Source organism: Balaenoptera borealis, assembly GCF_965194805.1.
Source record: "Balaenoptera borealis genome assembly, chromosome: 1".
NCBI classification, from domain to species: domain Eukaryota; kingdom Metazoa; phylum Chordata; class Mammalia; order Artiodactyla; family Balaenopteridae; genus Balaenoptera; species Balaenoptera borealis.
The window spans coordinates 164,947,971-164,962,800 of record NC_138860.1 but is presented as its reverse complement, the minus strand read 5'-3'; the positions used below and the strand labels follow the sequence as shown (position 1 = coordinate 164,962,800).

The following is a 14,830-nucleotide window of genomic DNA, read 5'->3' as shown; positions in this document are numbered from 1 at the left end:
GCCTTCCAACACTATGATAAGGACAAGAGCAGGACAGTTTAAAACTTAGTTGAGAAGACGTAAGTCACAGAATTGCTGAAAGAGAGCAGATATACTCCCAAAGCATGGAGTGGGGCGGGGGAGTGCGGCGTGGGTAAAATTCCAGTTCTCAGACCCCACCTGGGGCAGGGCCTAAGAATCTGTAAACTCGGCAACTTAGCTGGGGCAAGCTGGCTTTGAGTCAGTGAACTAGTTCTTTTCCTTTCTTACAGATGAGAGAACTGAGGCTCAGTGAGGGTAACTGCCTAAGATGCCGTGGTGAATTTGGGGAAGGGATGGGGACCACGGTGTGCCTTCCCTTGGAGCACACTGGGCACTGTTGTATGACACCCTCAGACCCCGTGGCCTGGTGTTAAATGAACAATGATGCCTTGTCAGTACTCAGTCCACATTCTTGCCAGAGTAATCCTTGCCTTCTTTTTCCTTTGCTCCCTCCCGACTCCCCTGCTTTCTTTGGGTACCCTGAACCACCATGCAAATAAACTTGTTTTTCTCAACATTTGTGCAAGTCTAGAGACATGAAACGCAAAGACTGCCTCGTCACCAGGCTGCCTTACCAGAGATCTGTATCTTGTTTATTCACTGAGAGAACAGATAGGTTGGAAATCATCAGCGCGGCTCTGGGATAGGTGGAGGGAGGAGGCGGCTTCTCAGCAGCCCGTGGCGCACCTCCAAGGCCCCAGGACAAGCTCGGAGCAGACAGTGGAGTTCAGGTTTGTGGCAGTGCGGTGGCAGCCAGACCTAGGACAGAGGCTTCCCCTTCACTTGTCATCCGGTCAGGCCACCCCAACTGGTGGCCAGATTGCTTAAAAGAGACTAAAACAGAAGGCACTTTGTGAGCCTGTAAGAAGAAGTTTACACAGCACGGTGTGCTTCTCCTCCTCAGCGGACCTTTTGGGGGCTTTGGTGGGTAAGAAAGAGTCACTTTCATGGGTAGGAAGCAACTTTATTGGGTGATTTACCCTTCTGTATCCAAACCCTATGCCTTGGGTAAGCTAAAGGACAGGCACCCTTGCATTCCAGAAATATGTTCGCCTCAACTCTGGCTAGGGTGCAAGGGTCCTGAGTGGTCCTGGTGGCTGGCTCAATCTCAGGCAATGATCAGCTCAGCTCAGTTTCTCTCCTACCCTCTGCCGTTCTGGATATTGCTTCCAAGGAATTGAGTGTACCTTGACCTCTGGATATTGGCTGATCCTGGGCCCGCCAGTTACTCAATTCGGGATGACTATGAGGTGGAGGGCTGACCCCCCTTCCTGAACCAATTGGGCAGCCCTGGCCTGAGATAGTTCTCATGGATCCCAATTAGACTTGGCATCCTGCCAAGGGAAGTCACTCATCTGGTGCACGGAAGGGAAAGTGGTACACCATGTGCACCTCCCGTACATCCAACTTAAGGCTCTGCTTGGCCACTAATGGCGAAGCAGAGGAGACAGATGTCATGGCACATCATGCTGGGTGTCTTTAGAAGGCAAGAACACTAAGTGGCAGAGGAAGACTCTGGGGGTAAGGAGGACGTATCATTCTTAAAAAGCAAACTGTTTCCTTGGTACACATTTCCATATGGGATAAGCCCACACTACATATGGATAGAGAGATGTGCGGAGAACCACAGACACCCACACGCTCTGCGCGGGGCCTGCCTGAGGATTCCCTGTCACGGCCTTGCTTCCTCTGCCTCTGAGGTGACAGTTCCCAGCGTGCCAGGGAGAGGAGGGCTGTATAAACTGGGCCCCGACTGTTTGAGGCAACTGCCTTTTCCACTTACGTCAAACTCACAAGGCAGAATACATCCCAGAAAGCGCTGAAGTTTTGTGATGATTCACAGGCATCTGTGAGCAGTAGGTCCCCTGAGCAAAGCTGTAATGAAAACGGCAACAGGAGCACCCTCTTACTGACTCTCAGGCTTGAACCTGTGGCTCCAGATGCTTTGATTGCCATAAAACTAGCAAGAACATGGGAAAGGTCCAATTTAAAAGCCAGAATATATTTTGCTGAAAATATGAATATGTGTGTGCCTTCCAGAGACTGTGCTCCCTGAGGGAGACCCGCACAGTTCGTTAGGACATAAACAGGAACAAGAGGTAAGGAAGGGCTTCCCTTAGTAGAAAACTAGCAGCATCGTTTGGCTCCCTGGGGCATCCCCCGGGGTCCTCATCAAGCAGCCTCTCTGTAGGGGGAGGGGCGTGCCTGGTCAGCACAGCTATAACTCATCCATCATGGCAAGCAAATCATCGCCCTTGCTGGCACTCCGCCTTGGCTGGTCCAAGATCTCAAACTCCCCCATGATCCGAGCCAGCTCTTCGTTCGTCTGCTGGTCCTGTGAGAGAAATGAGAGGTGGAAGGGAATGAGGAGGATGTGTGGGCACCATGGCCTCTTTGTGCAGTTGGTAGTTAATTTTCCCACCACTGTGATGCATTTCAGTTCCTCACCTGTTTGTCAGAATAGGGACTACATTACGTGCCGATTAGAGAGGAGAAGGGAGGGCCTTTGAAGTTCAGTGTTATTATAAGATGAGGAGGGTAATAAGATTTGACTTGTGTAATCCCCTGCACACACCTGAGTAGCTTGGATGTTGATAACTTCATAGGATAACTCTTCTGGCCTGGTTAGCGCTGCCTGTCTGTACAAGACGGTAGAGAAATGGGTCAAAGGTTAGGGTTTTCTCCCTGCTAGTGTGGCAAACTGGCCCTTGATAATTTGGCAACCTATTTTTTCTGCCTCACCTTCTGCCCTTTCCATTCAACTTTCTACCCTGTCCCCAACCAGTGCACCCTAAACTCCAAGAAGTCCTTTTATGTCTCTGTGCCTTTGCACATACTACTGCCAAGAACGTTTTCCCCCTTCCTCTGCTTGGCAAACTCCAAGACCCAGCTCAGTTGCCAACTCCTTCAATCCGCGGGTACAAAGTCAGTCGCCATGTCCTCCACTGGAGTGTTTATGACTTGGCGCTCGAGTGACTTGTGCACGTGTTCATGCTCCTATGACACTGGGAGTGCCTGAGGACAGGTCCCAGGTTTTCCGCTCCATCTGTGGGTCCCCACACGTACCACAGTACCTGCCACTTCAGTGGGGAGGGGAATAGAAGGCAACCCCCATCCCAAATATTTAGCTGCGAGGAGCATCACATGAGATAATGAAGGCAGAGGTGCTCTGTAAACTGTGAAGTGCTGTGTCAGTCTCAGTGAATTGCCACCACTATTGGTTCTGGGGGAGACTGATCCCAAAGATATCATGCTCCGACCTCCTTCTGGTTTCTTAACAGTCTTTTGTTAACATGATTATCTTGACTTCCAATTCTCTCATTGAGTTGTGCTTTGCCAAATGAAACATTAGAACTATTTTTTTGAATGAATCCACAAAATTCAGGCTATTTAGTACTGGTGGATTCTTCTTTAACTAGGTTATTGAGTTTGCTGGTATTTCATTTGTGATCTTTACATCTGTGTTTATAAGTGTCATTGGTTTATAACAGTCCTTTTTCGGTTCTTATCACACTTAGGGTTTTTATATAGGTCTCTAAAGAAACAGGCTGAAAACGTACTCTTCCTCTTCATCAGTGGTGAAGAGATTCAACCGGAATCCTGGCTCAGGGCCACTGGGTTTCTTAATCTCCATGCCTCCTATCAGCCTGGCCAAGAGATTCAGCTCTTCTTTAGCAAGAGGGTTTGGAGCAATGCTTTCCTGCAGGAACAGTTTCATGATTTTTAGCCACATGAAGGTGATCACATTTTCTGCTGAGACCCCAGAGCCCCGGGGTGGTATTATAAAACAAGACAAAACGATAACAGTTTAAATTACTTCTGGGAAGGACCGGGTCCAAATGAAACATAGAAAACAGGCTTAACCAAGAGAGAAATAACCTGTGTCAGAAGCAGAGGGCCTCTAACAAGGCACAAACCAGAGATTCTCAAGATGAGGGGAGGGCCCCAGGGATCCCCATTCTCCTCAAACTACCTTCCTCCTTGAAGGAGAAGAACCGTTGCTTCTCCTTCAGGCAATCTAGTTCCCCCAGCCTTTACAAGTAGCCTGGCTGGAGGCTCCAGGTCCAAGGGCACTCATTCCATGGGAGCGACCACTCTGCGCTCAGGTGGTGACCGTGAACAGCCCCTCCCCCCGTCCCCCCACCGAATCCCTTCCGTCCTGTGGCCCCCACTCTCACTGCCTGGTCCCACTGCAGCCTTCCCCCCTCCTCCTAACCGGCTCTCTCTAACCCAGCCTTCCCCTGCTTTGCCTCTTGAATCAGGCCCCATGTCCCTGCCCAGGAGAATCCCTGGCCTCTGCTGCTATCGTGTTATGATCTAGCTATGTGGGAGAGACGCTGCCTCCCTGCTGCTTCCCCCAACACTATGCCTCTGGGTGCCTTTGCTCATACTGTCACCTGGGTTTGTATGCCTATTTCTCCCTTTGGGCTATTTAGTATCTTCTTCACTCTACAGCCTCGCTTGAATGTCGCCTCTGCTGAAAAGCCTTCTTGTTCCCTGTCCCCCGCTCCCACCCCCCTGGACAGGACATGCGTTCTGACACAGCTCTTTACTCAGAATGCTCAGCGAGTGTCTTCCGCCGTGTTGTAGTTATTTGTTCCATCACTGTCTTTATAAGCCCCTTCAGGATGGGACCACATCTAAGCCAGCTCTGTCCTGGGAACCCAGCCCATAGACGTAGTTCAGTAAATGTTTACAGAATAACTGAATATCCCATGATTTGTCCTATAGCTAGCTGGTAGCTAGTTCAGTGAAAATTTGTACAGCAGAATTCAGAGGACCAAAAACCCCATTTTGAACTTAGCTTCCACATCATTACACAGGGAAGCATTGAAAAGGGATGTTTGAAGGACCAGAATACACACAAGTGCTAAACTAGCAACCACGGACCTCGTAGCACTGGTACAATGCTATTTCACATGTCCTGGTGTGTGGTTCCTGCTTAATTATGGTGGTGGAGCCAAGCTTAAAATTACCTAATTAGTCAGATCACTGGAAGTCTCCATGAGAAACTGTAATTAAAAACCTGTGTGATGGGGACTTCCCTGGTGGCACAGTGGTTAAGAATCCGCCTGCCAATGCAGGGGACACGGGTTCGAGCCCTGGTCCGGGAAGATCCCACATGCCACAGAGCAACTAAGCCCATGCACTACAACTACTGAGCCTGCGCTCTAGAGCCCACGAGCCGCAACTACTGAGCCCACATGCCGCAACTACTGAAGCCCGCGTGCCTAGAGCCCGTGCTCCATAACAAGAGAAGCCACCGCAATGAGAAGCCCGTGCGCCTCAATGAAGAATAGCCCCCGCTCGCTGCAACTAGAGAAAGCCCGCGCACAGCAACGAAGACCCAACGCAGCCAAAAATAAATAAATAAATAAATAAAATTAAAAACCAAAAAACCTGTGCACTGGTAAGGCGGAATGGAGAAGATTGCAAACAATGAGGGAAATGTTGGCCAGCTCTGAAATCTAGAGATCCCTCCCTCTCCCCGTCCAGACTCTTGTATCTAGAAATAAGCTATGAAGATAAACAAGGGAGGCAGAAGCTCACCTGTGTCTGTGCAGCTAAGTTCTCTGATGCTCCAGACATATGGGTTTCCACGGGCCGGTTCACACTGTACCTGGTGGCAACAGAAAACCATGAAAACATTGTCCAGGCCTTTTACCCTGACTTCCTTCTAACTCAATTAGTGCATAGTTTTTATTTTGAGGCATTGAAAAGTGTCCAGAAAGGTGCTGGGAATACAGAATACAACTAAGTGGGTGTCAACCACTCAAATTTTGCTTCTTCCCCAAACAAAATACCTGGGAAGCTGTGTGGAAATTTTTTCTCTGGCAAAGTAATGTGTATCGCTGAAAAAAACGTGATAGGTACATGAAGGCCAGGCACTGCTGGATCGCCACTGCAACAAAGGTTTTGGCTAGTTCTCTTGCATGGCTATTTAAAATTATTTATCTTTTCAACTTGCTAAGTTACCTTATGTTGGGAAATCTGATGTGCCCTTTGGAAACGTCGGGGCTCTGCATGCCGTGTATCTAAGGGGAAATTCCTCCAATTGTCAGCAGGGATTTTTCATAGCAGAAGTCAAGCTGGTTTTTTAAGTGAAGGGACCCCCGTTGGACTTGAATTCATTTGGGGAAGGAAGAATTTGCTTACATATTAGTTCCCAGTTTCAGGACTCGGTCTCCATAGAGTTCAAAAGACCCTTCTTTGGGGGCAGTGACATAGCTCCCGCCGTGCTTGAATTCTGCCTTCCTCACTTCTTCGCCTTTGTGGTTGAATGTTCTATAATACAAAGTAGGACGTGATGACGTGTTCTCCAAGCTTGGAGAGTCCCGGAGGCTTCTTTATTCTTGGTACTATGGGACCAAAGGGAATTCATGCACTGCTTCAAGATAAAGATGCTGGTTGATGTAATGATAGTAATATAATAATAATAATAATAATATTAATTGAGTACACGTTATGTGCCGGGTGCTGTGTAGCACTTTGGAGCATTACAGTATTATCTTATTCATCCTCACAGTAAACATTCAATAGATGAGGAGATAAATCCTGGAGAACTGGGTGGTTTGCTTCAAGTGTCTGCGAGGTGACAAGCTGGGATTAAACCTCCCCTCCTCACTGCTGTGCTTAACTGAAGAAAAGGAGGGGCCCCAGCAGGGCTGCACTCTACGTGGTAGCCCACATACTGGTTTCCCAGCACCCCAAACATTGGTCTGACAATTACTGTTGAGAATTCACCTGATGAGTCCGGGAACTTTGGTTCCCCAGGGAAGAGGCCCAGACACTGGCAACACAAAGCGACCGTTGGAATTCTGAACTTTGTCCTTTAGAAATATGGACACCTGGAAAAAAAATACTTATTGTCATTTTTCTTGGTCTATTTCCATAGACATATGCATTCTGAGGATGGAAAGTGTGTAATGGCTTAAGAATGCTACCTAAGAGAGAAAAATTCACCATAACTAACACCTGCAGGGGTGTAGTGTTTTTACACGGAACTTCTTTGGCGCCACACATCAAATCTTCCAGGTGAGTAGTGCTACCCCTGCCTTAAAGGAGGAGGCTGAGTTTCACAGAGGGAAATGACTTGCCCAAAGAGAACAGGAAGAGACAGGACCAGGATTCAAAGCCAAGGTTGACTCCAAATTCCACACCCATTCCTTGGTTCCTTGCAAGCTTTCCATACAGCTGTGAGGCTTGAGCTATAAGAACCTCATTATCTCCGTTTTACAGATGAGGAATTGGTGGCTCAGAGGTTAAGACACTTCCTCTAGGCCAGCCAGCTCATAAGGGGCAGGGCTGAGGATTCAAACCCTTGTGTTTCTGACTCCAAGCTCTCAGCTATGTGCTGGACTGGTGGATCCAAGCTGGCATTAGAGTCTGAAGGTCTTCTCTGTGCCTGAAAACCCTACATGATGCTTACTTCTACTCCTTCCTTCGTGCGCTCTGTATTCAGGTCTTGAGCAGGTTAAATCCCATCAAGATTGTAGCAGTTAATCAATTTTATTGGGGAGTTCCCTGGCTGTCCAGTGGTTAGGACTCGGTGCTTTCACTGCTGTGGCCTGGGTTCAATCCCTGGTCGGGGAACTAAGATCCCGCAAGCTGCGCAGCACCACCAAAAAAAAAAATAAATAAATAAAATCAGTTTTATTGGAGCTTAGCTTCCTCATCTGTAAAGTGAGATACATTTTTTTTTTTCATACTGTGGCCCTTTTTTAAAAAAAAATTTTTATGTATTATTTATTTATTATTTATTTTTGGCTGTGTTGGGTCTTCATTTCTGTGCGAGGGCTTTCTCCAGTTGCGGCGAGCGGGGGCCACTCTTCATCGCGATGTGCGGGCCTCTCACTATCGCCGCCTCTCTTGTTGCGGAGCACAGGCTCCAGACGCGCAGGCTCAGTAGTTGTGGCTCACGGGCCTAGTTGCTCCGCGGCATGTGGGATCTTCCCAGACCAGGGCTCGAACCCGTGTCTCCTGCATTGGCAGGCAGATTCTCAACCACTGCACCACCAGGGAAGCCCAAGTGAGATTCATTTGAAGGTCCCTTGAAACTCTAAAATTCTACAAGATTACATTAGTAATATCATCAAGAGTAAGCATCTGTTGCATGCAAGGCAGTGAAGGTGCCAAGTGGTAAGGATTCGTATGCTGGCAGTTTGGCCTGCCGATGTTAGACTGCCCAGGCTCACACCTCAGCTGGGCCTCTCCTTGGCTCTGGGGTTTTTGTTAAGTTACGCCACCTTTCTCTTTGGTAAACTGGGGACAAAAACAGAACCTATTCAATGGGGTAGTTGACCACTATGTCAGATAATGAACAAAAAGCGCTTATCACAGAGCCTGACACATAGTAAGTGCTCAATAAGAGATAACTAATATTCTCAGTATCACAGTCTAATTGGGCACAGGACACAGCATAGAATGGAAAAATGACGACACTATAAAACACGATATGCTGAATGGAATATGCAGATGAGCCCACTGAGGAGAATGACCACAGGCAGAGGGGGTGGGTAGGTGCGACTGCGGGTTTGGAGCTGGGCCTGGAGGAGGAAGGTGGGTGTGAAGACACTTCAGAAGCCGAGATGGGCAGGCACAAGGCATGTTTCGGGGAAAATGTGCACACTGGGTTGGTTGGAGGGTTTGGCTTTAAGAAATTTTTAACCTTGAGATTCTGTGACCAAGGGATATGAATATAAGCATGGAGAAAGAAAATTTTGAGAGAGAAGTGAGACCATATGTAGGTACTGGATTCTCTGTTAGCTAATTCTAACAGGGTTGACTATGCCATAGATCTGAAATGTACAAATTTAAGTCAAGTGTGTGTTTGACCTGAGAATCTGTCCTTGGCTGGATGGGACTTTTGGGTCTGCCTGCTTGCCCAGCCCCTCTGCTGGCCCTCAGCTGTAGGTGTGACTCTCCCGTGCCCTGTTCCTCTCACTCCACCCTCTTTATTCCGAGGCGATCTCTTCTACACCCACACGCCAGTATTCACCTCTGCGCTGATGGCTCCCAGACCTGGAGCTTCCACTCAGTCTTCCTCCCTGGGCATCGGACCCATCTACCCCGTTGCCTGTTAAACGTGTCCACCTATGGGTTCCATGGGATGCACCTCCAATTCACCCTGCTCAGAACAGGGCTCAAGCTGTCTTCCCTAACCTGATCCCAGTGAATGACAGCATCAGGTCACCAAGTCAGCAGTCTGAGTCCCCTGCCCACCACCTTCCCCTGGCCCTTTAGTTGCCAAGCCCTGCCCACCTGGTGATCACTTCTGTGTCTGGCCCCTCCTCTCTACCCTGCTCCCTAGTGCAGACCTTCATCACCTCTAGCCTGGCCACTGCAGAGCCTCCGCACTGGTCTCCCTGCCTCCGCTCTCATCTGTGTTTCATCCATCCTCCACTTTGCTGTTAGAGAGACTCTTCTAAACTCCTATCTGACCATGTCCCTCTCCTGCTTCACTGGCTCTCTGCTGCTGGCAGATAATGTCCCGTTGGCCCTTGTTCCTCTCTGCAGCCACGTTCCTCCCTGAACCCTGTGTTCTCGCCATACTCGATTGCGTGCAGCCTTCTGGCCCCCTGCACCAATTACACCAGGTGGTTACATGCCTGTGCCTTTACTGAGATGGTGTCCTCTTAAACCCTCCTCCTGTTTTCCCATGGTCCTGGTGAAAACCTATTTCTTTTCTTTCTTTCTTTCTTTTTTTTGGCTGCACCACATGGCTTGTGGGATCTTAGTTCCCCGACCAGGGTTCAAACCCGGGCCCCCTGCAGTGGAAGCATGGAGTCCTAACCATTGGACCGCCAGGGCCCCCAAACCTATTTCTTTTAAAAGCTGTTGGATCCTCTATGAAGACTCCCTGATGCTCTTGGGTAGAGGTGGCCATGGCCCACGTTGTGTCCTCTCTCTTCACACTCTTCTGGGTCAGAACCAAACATACATAAGGTACTTAGTGCACTTTCCCTTCTCTGATGAGGTCCTGAAGGCAGGAGCCACGTTTCCCATGGAAAGAGGGGATGAAGGTCACGGAGCTGTGGGGCTGGAGTGCTGGATGAGACATCTCCATGAGCACCCACATTCCACAGGATGATGGTAGGAATCAGGTGGCCCGGAGGAAGTGAGCCAGGGACGTAAATGCTTGGTGAATGTGGGTGAGTGACTTGGCAGTCGGTTTCAGCAGTGAGGGATGAGTGCAGGGCTTTGGATGGTGTAATGGTTGCTGGACTGGCCTTACAAGAGGAGGGCTAAGTTTGTGAGGGCAGGAAAATAATGATCGGAAGGTGAGGGGGAAGCTGGCCGAATGCTGACTCTGCTTCTCACATCCTGCCTGTGGATGAGGGAGAATGACCGGCCTCCTTCAGGTGGCCAGAAGACTTCACATACCGTCTCTCTGCTGTATGCTGAGGATTCCCACATTTACGTCTCCAGCTGGATGCTCTCCTCTGAGCTCCAGGATTAGGTATTCAACTACCTACTTGACTCTGCTACTTGGAGAGCAAATCCAATTTAAATAGAATTGATTATTTTTTCTACTCAAATACACTTCCCTTCAGTCCTTCCCCCACTCAGAAAATGGCACCAGCCACTTAGGAGTTTTTCTTTCTTCTTCTTTCCCTCATTCCCCACATCCAGTCTCTTAGTAAATCTTACTGGCCCTGCCCTGAAGGTATATTCCATATGTGTCTCCACTGCTAGCACCTAATCCAAGTGCTTTCATTTTTACCTAGATTTTGTAACTGCTATCCTACCTCTACCCTTGTCCCATTTAATTCATCTTCCAGACACAAATCATGTTACCACTCACCTTAAGATGCTCCAGATCTTTGCTTTACTCTTAGAATAAACTCCTTTACTAGGGTCTAAAGCTAAGTCAACTGGTAGGTAGGTACCAGTTTATTCATGACTGGCATCTTTTCTGATTAGTTAGTGCCCATGCTGCACAGGTGGTTAACTTTATTTTAAATATCACCCCTGCCTAGATATGCTCCATCCTCATTGGCTTTCGCTCTCTCCAAGGAGCACATCATGCTTTTTCCTACCTAATGGCGTTTGAACTAGCTGTCCCTTCAGGTTAGATGCTCTCCCCTGAGATCTTTGTTATTACACTCTCAACTGAAATATCTGTCCTCAGAAAGGCTGTCCTTGCCTCTATCGTCTAAGGATGTACTGTCCAGTATGGTAGCTACCAGTTAAGCATGACTATTTAAATTAAATCAATAATTCAGTTTCTCTGTCGAACTAGCCATATTTCAAGTACTCAACAACCACATGTGGCTAGTGGCTCTCATATTGGACAGCACAGATACAGAACATTTCCATCACCGACAGGAAGCTCTGTTGGACAGTGCTGGTCTAAGGCAACATCCTGTCCCAGTTGCCTTCTATAACTTTACTGTATATGGCCACCTTCCTAAGAGTTATCAGAGCCATAACACGACTTATGTGTCCTCCTTGTCTCTCCCTACTAGCATGGAACCTCCTCAGGGCAGGGCCTCTGCCTTGTTCACTTCTGTATCTCAGGACTGAAAACTGCCTGGTGTAGAGTAGGCACTCAATACACATTTGTTAGACTGACTAGTTTTCCAGGGATGAACTATTTCCCAGTGGAGTGGATAATGGAGTGGAGGTGTAAGGACCGTGCTGTGAAGAGGCGAAGATGGAGTTATGTTTTCCAACAGCTGGAACAGCGGGAGCACAGGAAGAAAGTCCCTGATAGAAGACGCACGTGTGGGAAGGAGCATTCGGAAGAGGGTGGGTGACCTGAGGGCCCACCTTTTAGGAGGCGACTCTGGAGGGGCTCTGGAGAGCTGAAGGGGGTTGGGACTTGAGATGGTTGTACGTAACTGCTCAGGACTCCAAATGGAATCGGTCTTCGTGCAGCCTCTGGAGCCTGGGGCACAGGTCAGGCCTTGACCATACTAAGGCCACTTCACGTTGTTTTGTGATATCACAGAAAGCTTTGGACATTAGGATGAGGAGTCTTGCATTTGCTTTGGTTAAACAATGAGCAAGGGAGTTTTCAGAGCTGTGTTTTCTTGATTTAGTTAGTTTTGCTAACAAATCTAAAATCTATGAAGATTGTTTTGAACACGGAGAGAATCTGTATAGGCAATCATAAATTGCAGCTGAGCAGAAATACCATTAAAGACCAGATTTGGAAAAGCAGCCAGCTGTTACAGATCGGTGGCTGAGTAATGTCAGGATATGTGATTCCTATTTCTCTTGATGAACATTCTGATGTTTCATTGCCTGCCCATTTAGCAATTAAAGCTTAATATATTTTGTGGTTTAATATATTTTAATGATTTTGTTATAGACTTATTATTAGGAAAGTCTTTTTATCATAATGAATTTTATCTTGCCAGAATTGAGAAATCAATATGGCTGCTTATATTGCTACAATCCATAAAATAATGTCCAAATATGCAGTCTTGACAACCATATGATGCAGAGTTTTCAATATTTTAAAGCAATGCAAAACTTAATCTTATTTGTACTTTCATATTTTTAATTTTAATTGATGACTATTAGAGATCTTAATTTATATTGATGTTATTATTGCTCCATCCATAGCAAATGAAATTATTCATAGGGGTTAAAAATAAAATTAGCCTCAGCGTTGAAATCTATTTGTCTTTCCCTGTCCATAGCAGGGAAATAACAGTCAGGTCCTAAGCATATTCTATTTCTTTTTTTGTTTGAATTTTATTTTGTGAATATGTTACACATGCACATGTACACAATTTAAAAGGTTCAAAGGGTGGGAATTCCCTGGCGGTCCAGTGGTTAGAACTCTGTGCTTCCAATGCAGGGGGCACAGGTTCGTTTCCTGGTCGGGGAACTAAGATCCCACAAGCCGTGTGGCACGGCCAAAAAAAAAAAAGAAAAAAGGTTCAAAGGGTACACAAGGGAAAGTCAGTCCCTCTTGTATCCCTATCCTCCATGCAGTTCCCCACTCCCAGGAGCCAACCACTGTGACCAGTTTCCTGTACATCCTTCCAGAAGCATTCTATAGCGTATACATATAGATACAAGCAAATACATATATGTTACATGTGATGGTTCACTTAATCCTCCTGAAAAACCCTAAATTAGGTACTGTCATTTCCATTTTTCAGATGACGAAACTAAGGCACCAGGGAAGTAATTTGCCCAAGGTCACGGAGCTGTGCTGTAGGTGGGATTCAAGCACAGGAGTGCCTGACTTCAGAGCCTGGGCTCATTTTGCTGTATCACCCACCCTCCCATACCAGTGTGTTAAATTCTGGGAAGGAACAAAGTCCTGTGCAAGAGAGACAGGCCCCAAATTCAGAAGCTCAGAAATGTGTTTTTCAAAGTTAGGGTGTAGAGCTGTCTGGAGGAGGCAGGGTCCACTGGGAGGCAAGAGCCAACAAGAAGTATGAAGGCCTGAGCCGGGCTGGTGGCGACAGGAACGGAAAGGAGGGTGTGGAGAGTGAAAAGGCAGACTCGATGGGCCTTAGAAGCAATTAGAAGGTCAGAGAAGGGAAATCAAAGGTGTGACGCTCTGGTTCTGAGCCGAGTGGCCGAGGGATGGTGGCGCCCTGAAAAGAAACCAGGAAGTTGGGCAGGACTTGAATTGTGGAGACTAGTTTAGCTGCAGACGTTAGGTTGTGGGCGTGGGGGAGTGTCTCAGCAAGCAGGTGGAGATGTGGGTCTGGAAGGCAGGGCTGGGACAAGGGTTGGGTAGAGGTTAGATGCAGGAGTCATAGGTGGAAGGGTCAGTCGGCAGCCAAAGTGGGGAGGAAAGCGATTCCTCATGAGCAGGGGGTGGGTAGAGGCAGAAGGGGGAAGGTTTGGAGACAGGAGGAGGGGGAGGAAAGAGTGAAAGGCAAAGAGATGGGAGAGGTAAGGGAAGGCCAGGACGGTATGGTGCCAGGAAACTCCATGGAAGGCGACAGTTTCAGGGAGCAGGAGGGCAGCCTCCTGACAGCTCAGACACTGGAGAAGTCAAGATGATAAAGGCTTGAGAAAAGGTTTTGGAATTGAGATCAGGCTGGTGGCCTGGAAAAGCAAGGGAAGAAGCCATATTTTAAAGAAACACACAAGGTAACTGGGAGGGAATGGTGGCATCACCATCTTCCTTGGTCCATTGAAAAACTGCTGAGATTTGTTATGAGAAAATTTATCATCATGGAGCCAAACACCGAGGATATTGCTAACAGGGCAGAATCCCAGCCTTGTCTGCCCTGAACACTTGCACCCTGTCTCCCCAGGACAGCAGCGGCAGGGTGCCCCCGGGCCGCCCACTCACTCACCCTGATGTGCAGGTCCTGGAAGAAGATGAGGAGCGTCTGCCGGATCAGCTGGAACTCCCCCGCAGAGAGACCCCCGTATGTCTGCGGAGGCAAAGCAGATAGAGGCGTTCCACTTTCAGAAGTGAGATGGAAGGTGCAGACAGGCAGGGGTGGGTGGGTGCCCAGGGATGGGAGCCAGAGAGCAAGGAGAGGACTCAGCTGCTGGGCAGGAGGGGCAAGAGGGCCAGCACTGCACCCTCGCCTGAGGGACAAGCCCCACGGTGGCACACCGAGCGGGGTGCACTTTACCTGCCCTGTTCCCAGCGATTCTATAGGACATCCACCACCAACTCCCTTTCAGAAAAGTTAGGAGAGAACAGCTATGCTCTGTATCATTGCTTCCCCAGTTATGAAGGCAACAGTGAGAGGGTATAAGATGCTAATGTCTCTTGTGTTTCCAAAACGGATACCTGGAGATTTTGAGAGTTTTCTGGGAGAGGCAGGTTTTGTCATTCCTCACCCTGTTCTCTTTGTCATAGAATCTGCCTGTTCTT

The 14,830-nt window shown here is 48.1% G+C and overlaps 1 protein-coding gene and 1 long non-coding RNA gene across 8 annotated transcripts in view; one reads left to right on the top strand and one right to left on the bottom strand.

Moving 5' to 3' along the window:
• Window positions 1-14,830, top strand: part of LOC309614893 — a 31,056-nt gene that overhangs the window by 7,598 nt on the left and 8,628 nt on the right. For both annotated transcript variants that reach the window (XR_014236454.1, XR_014236455.1), the window contains exon 2: window positions 6,917-7,056. This is a non-coding gene — a long non-coding RNA (uncharacterized lncRNA). The remainder of the gene's footprint in view (window positions 1-6,916; window positions 7,057-14,830) is intronic.
• OSCP1 (organic solute carrier partner 1) overlaps window positions 965-14,830 on the bottom strand; it is a 32,865-nt gene continuing 18,999 nt past the window's right edge. For all 6 annotated transcript variants that reach the window (XM_082363436.1, XM_082363438.1, XM_082363441.1 and 3 more), the window contains 7 exons: window positions 14,298-14,378; window positions 6,766-6,869; window positions 6,178-6,306; window positions 5,572-5,641; window positions 3,582-3,721; window positions 2,597-2,660; window positions 965-2,356 (listed from right to left, as the gene is read on the bottom strand). In XM_082363436.1, coding sequence (XP_082219562.1) covers window positions 2,240-2,356; window positions 2,597-2,660; window positions 3,582-3,721; window positions 5,572-5,641; window positions 6,178-6,306; window positions 6,766-6,869; window positions 14,298-14,378 — 705 coding nt within the window. In that variant the 3' untranslated portion in view covers window positions 965-2,239. The remainder of the gene's footprint in view (window positions 2,357-2,596; window positions 2,661-3,581; window positions 3,722-5,571; window positions 5,642-6,177; window positions 6,307-6,765; window positions 6,870-14,297; window positions 14,379-14,830) is intronic.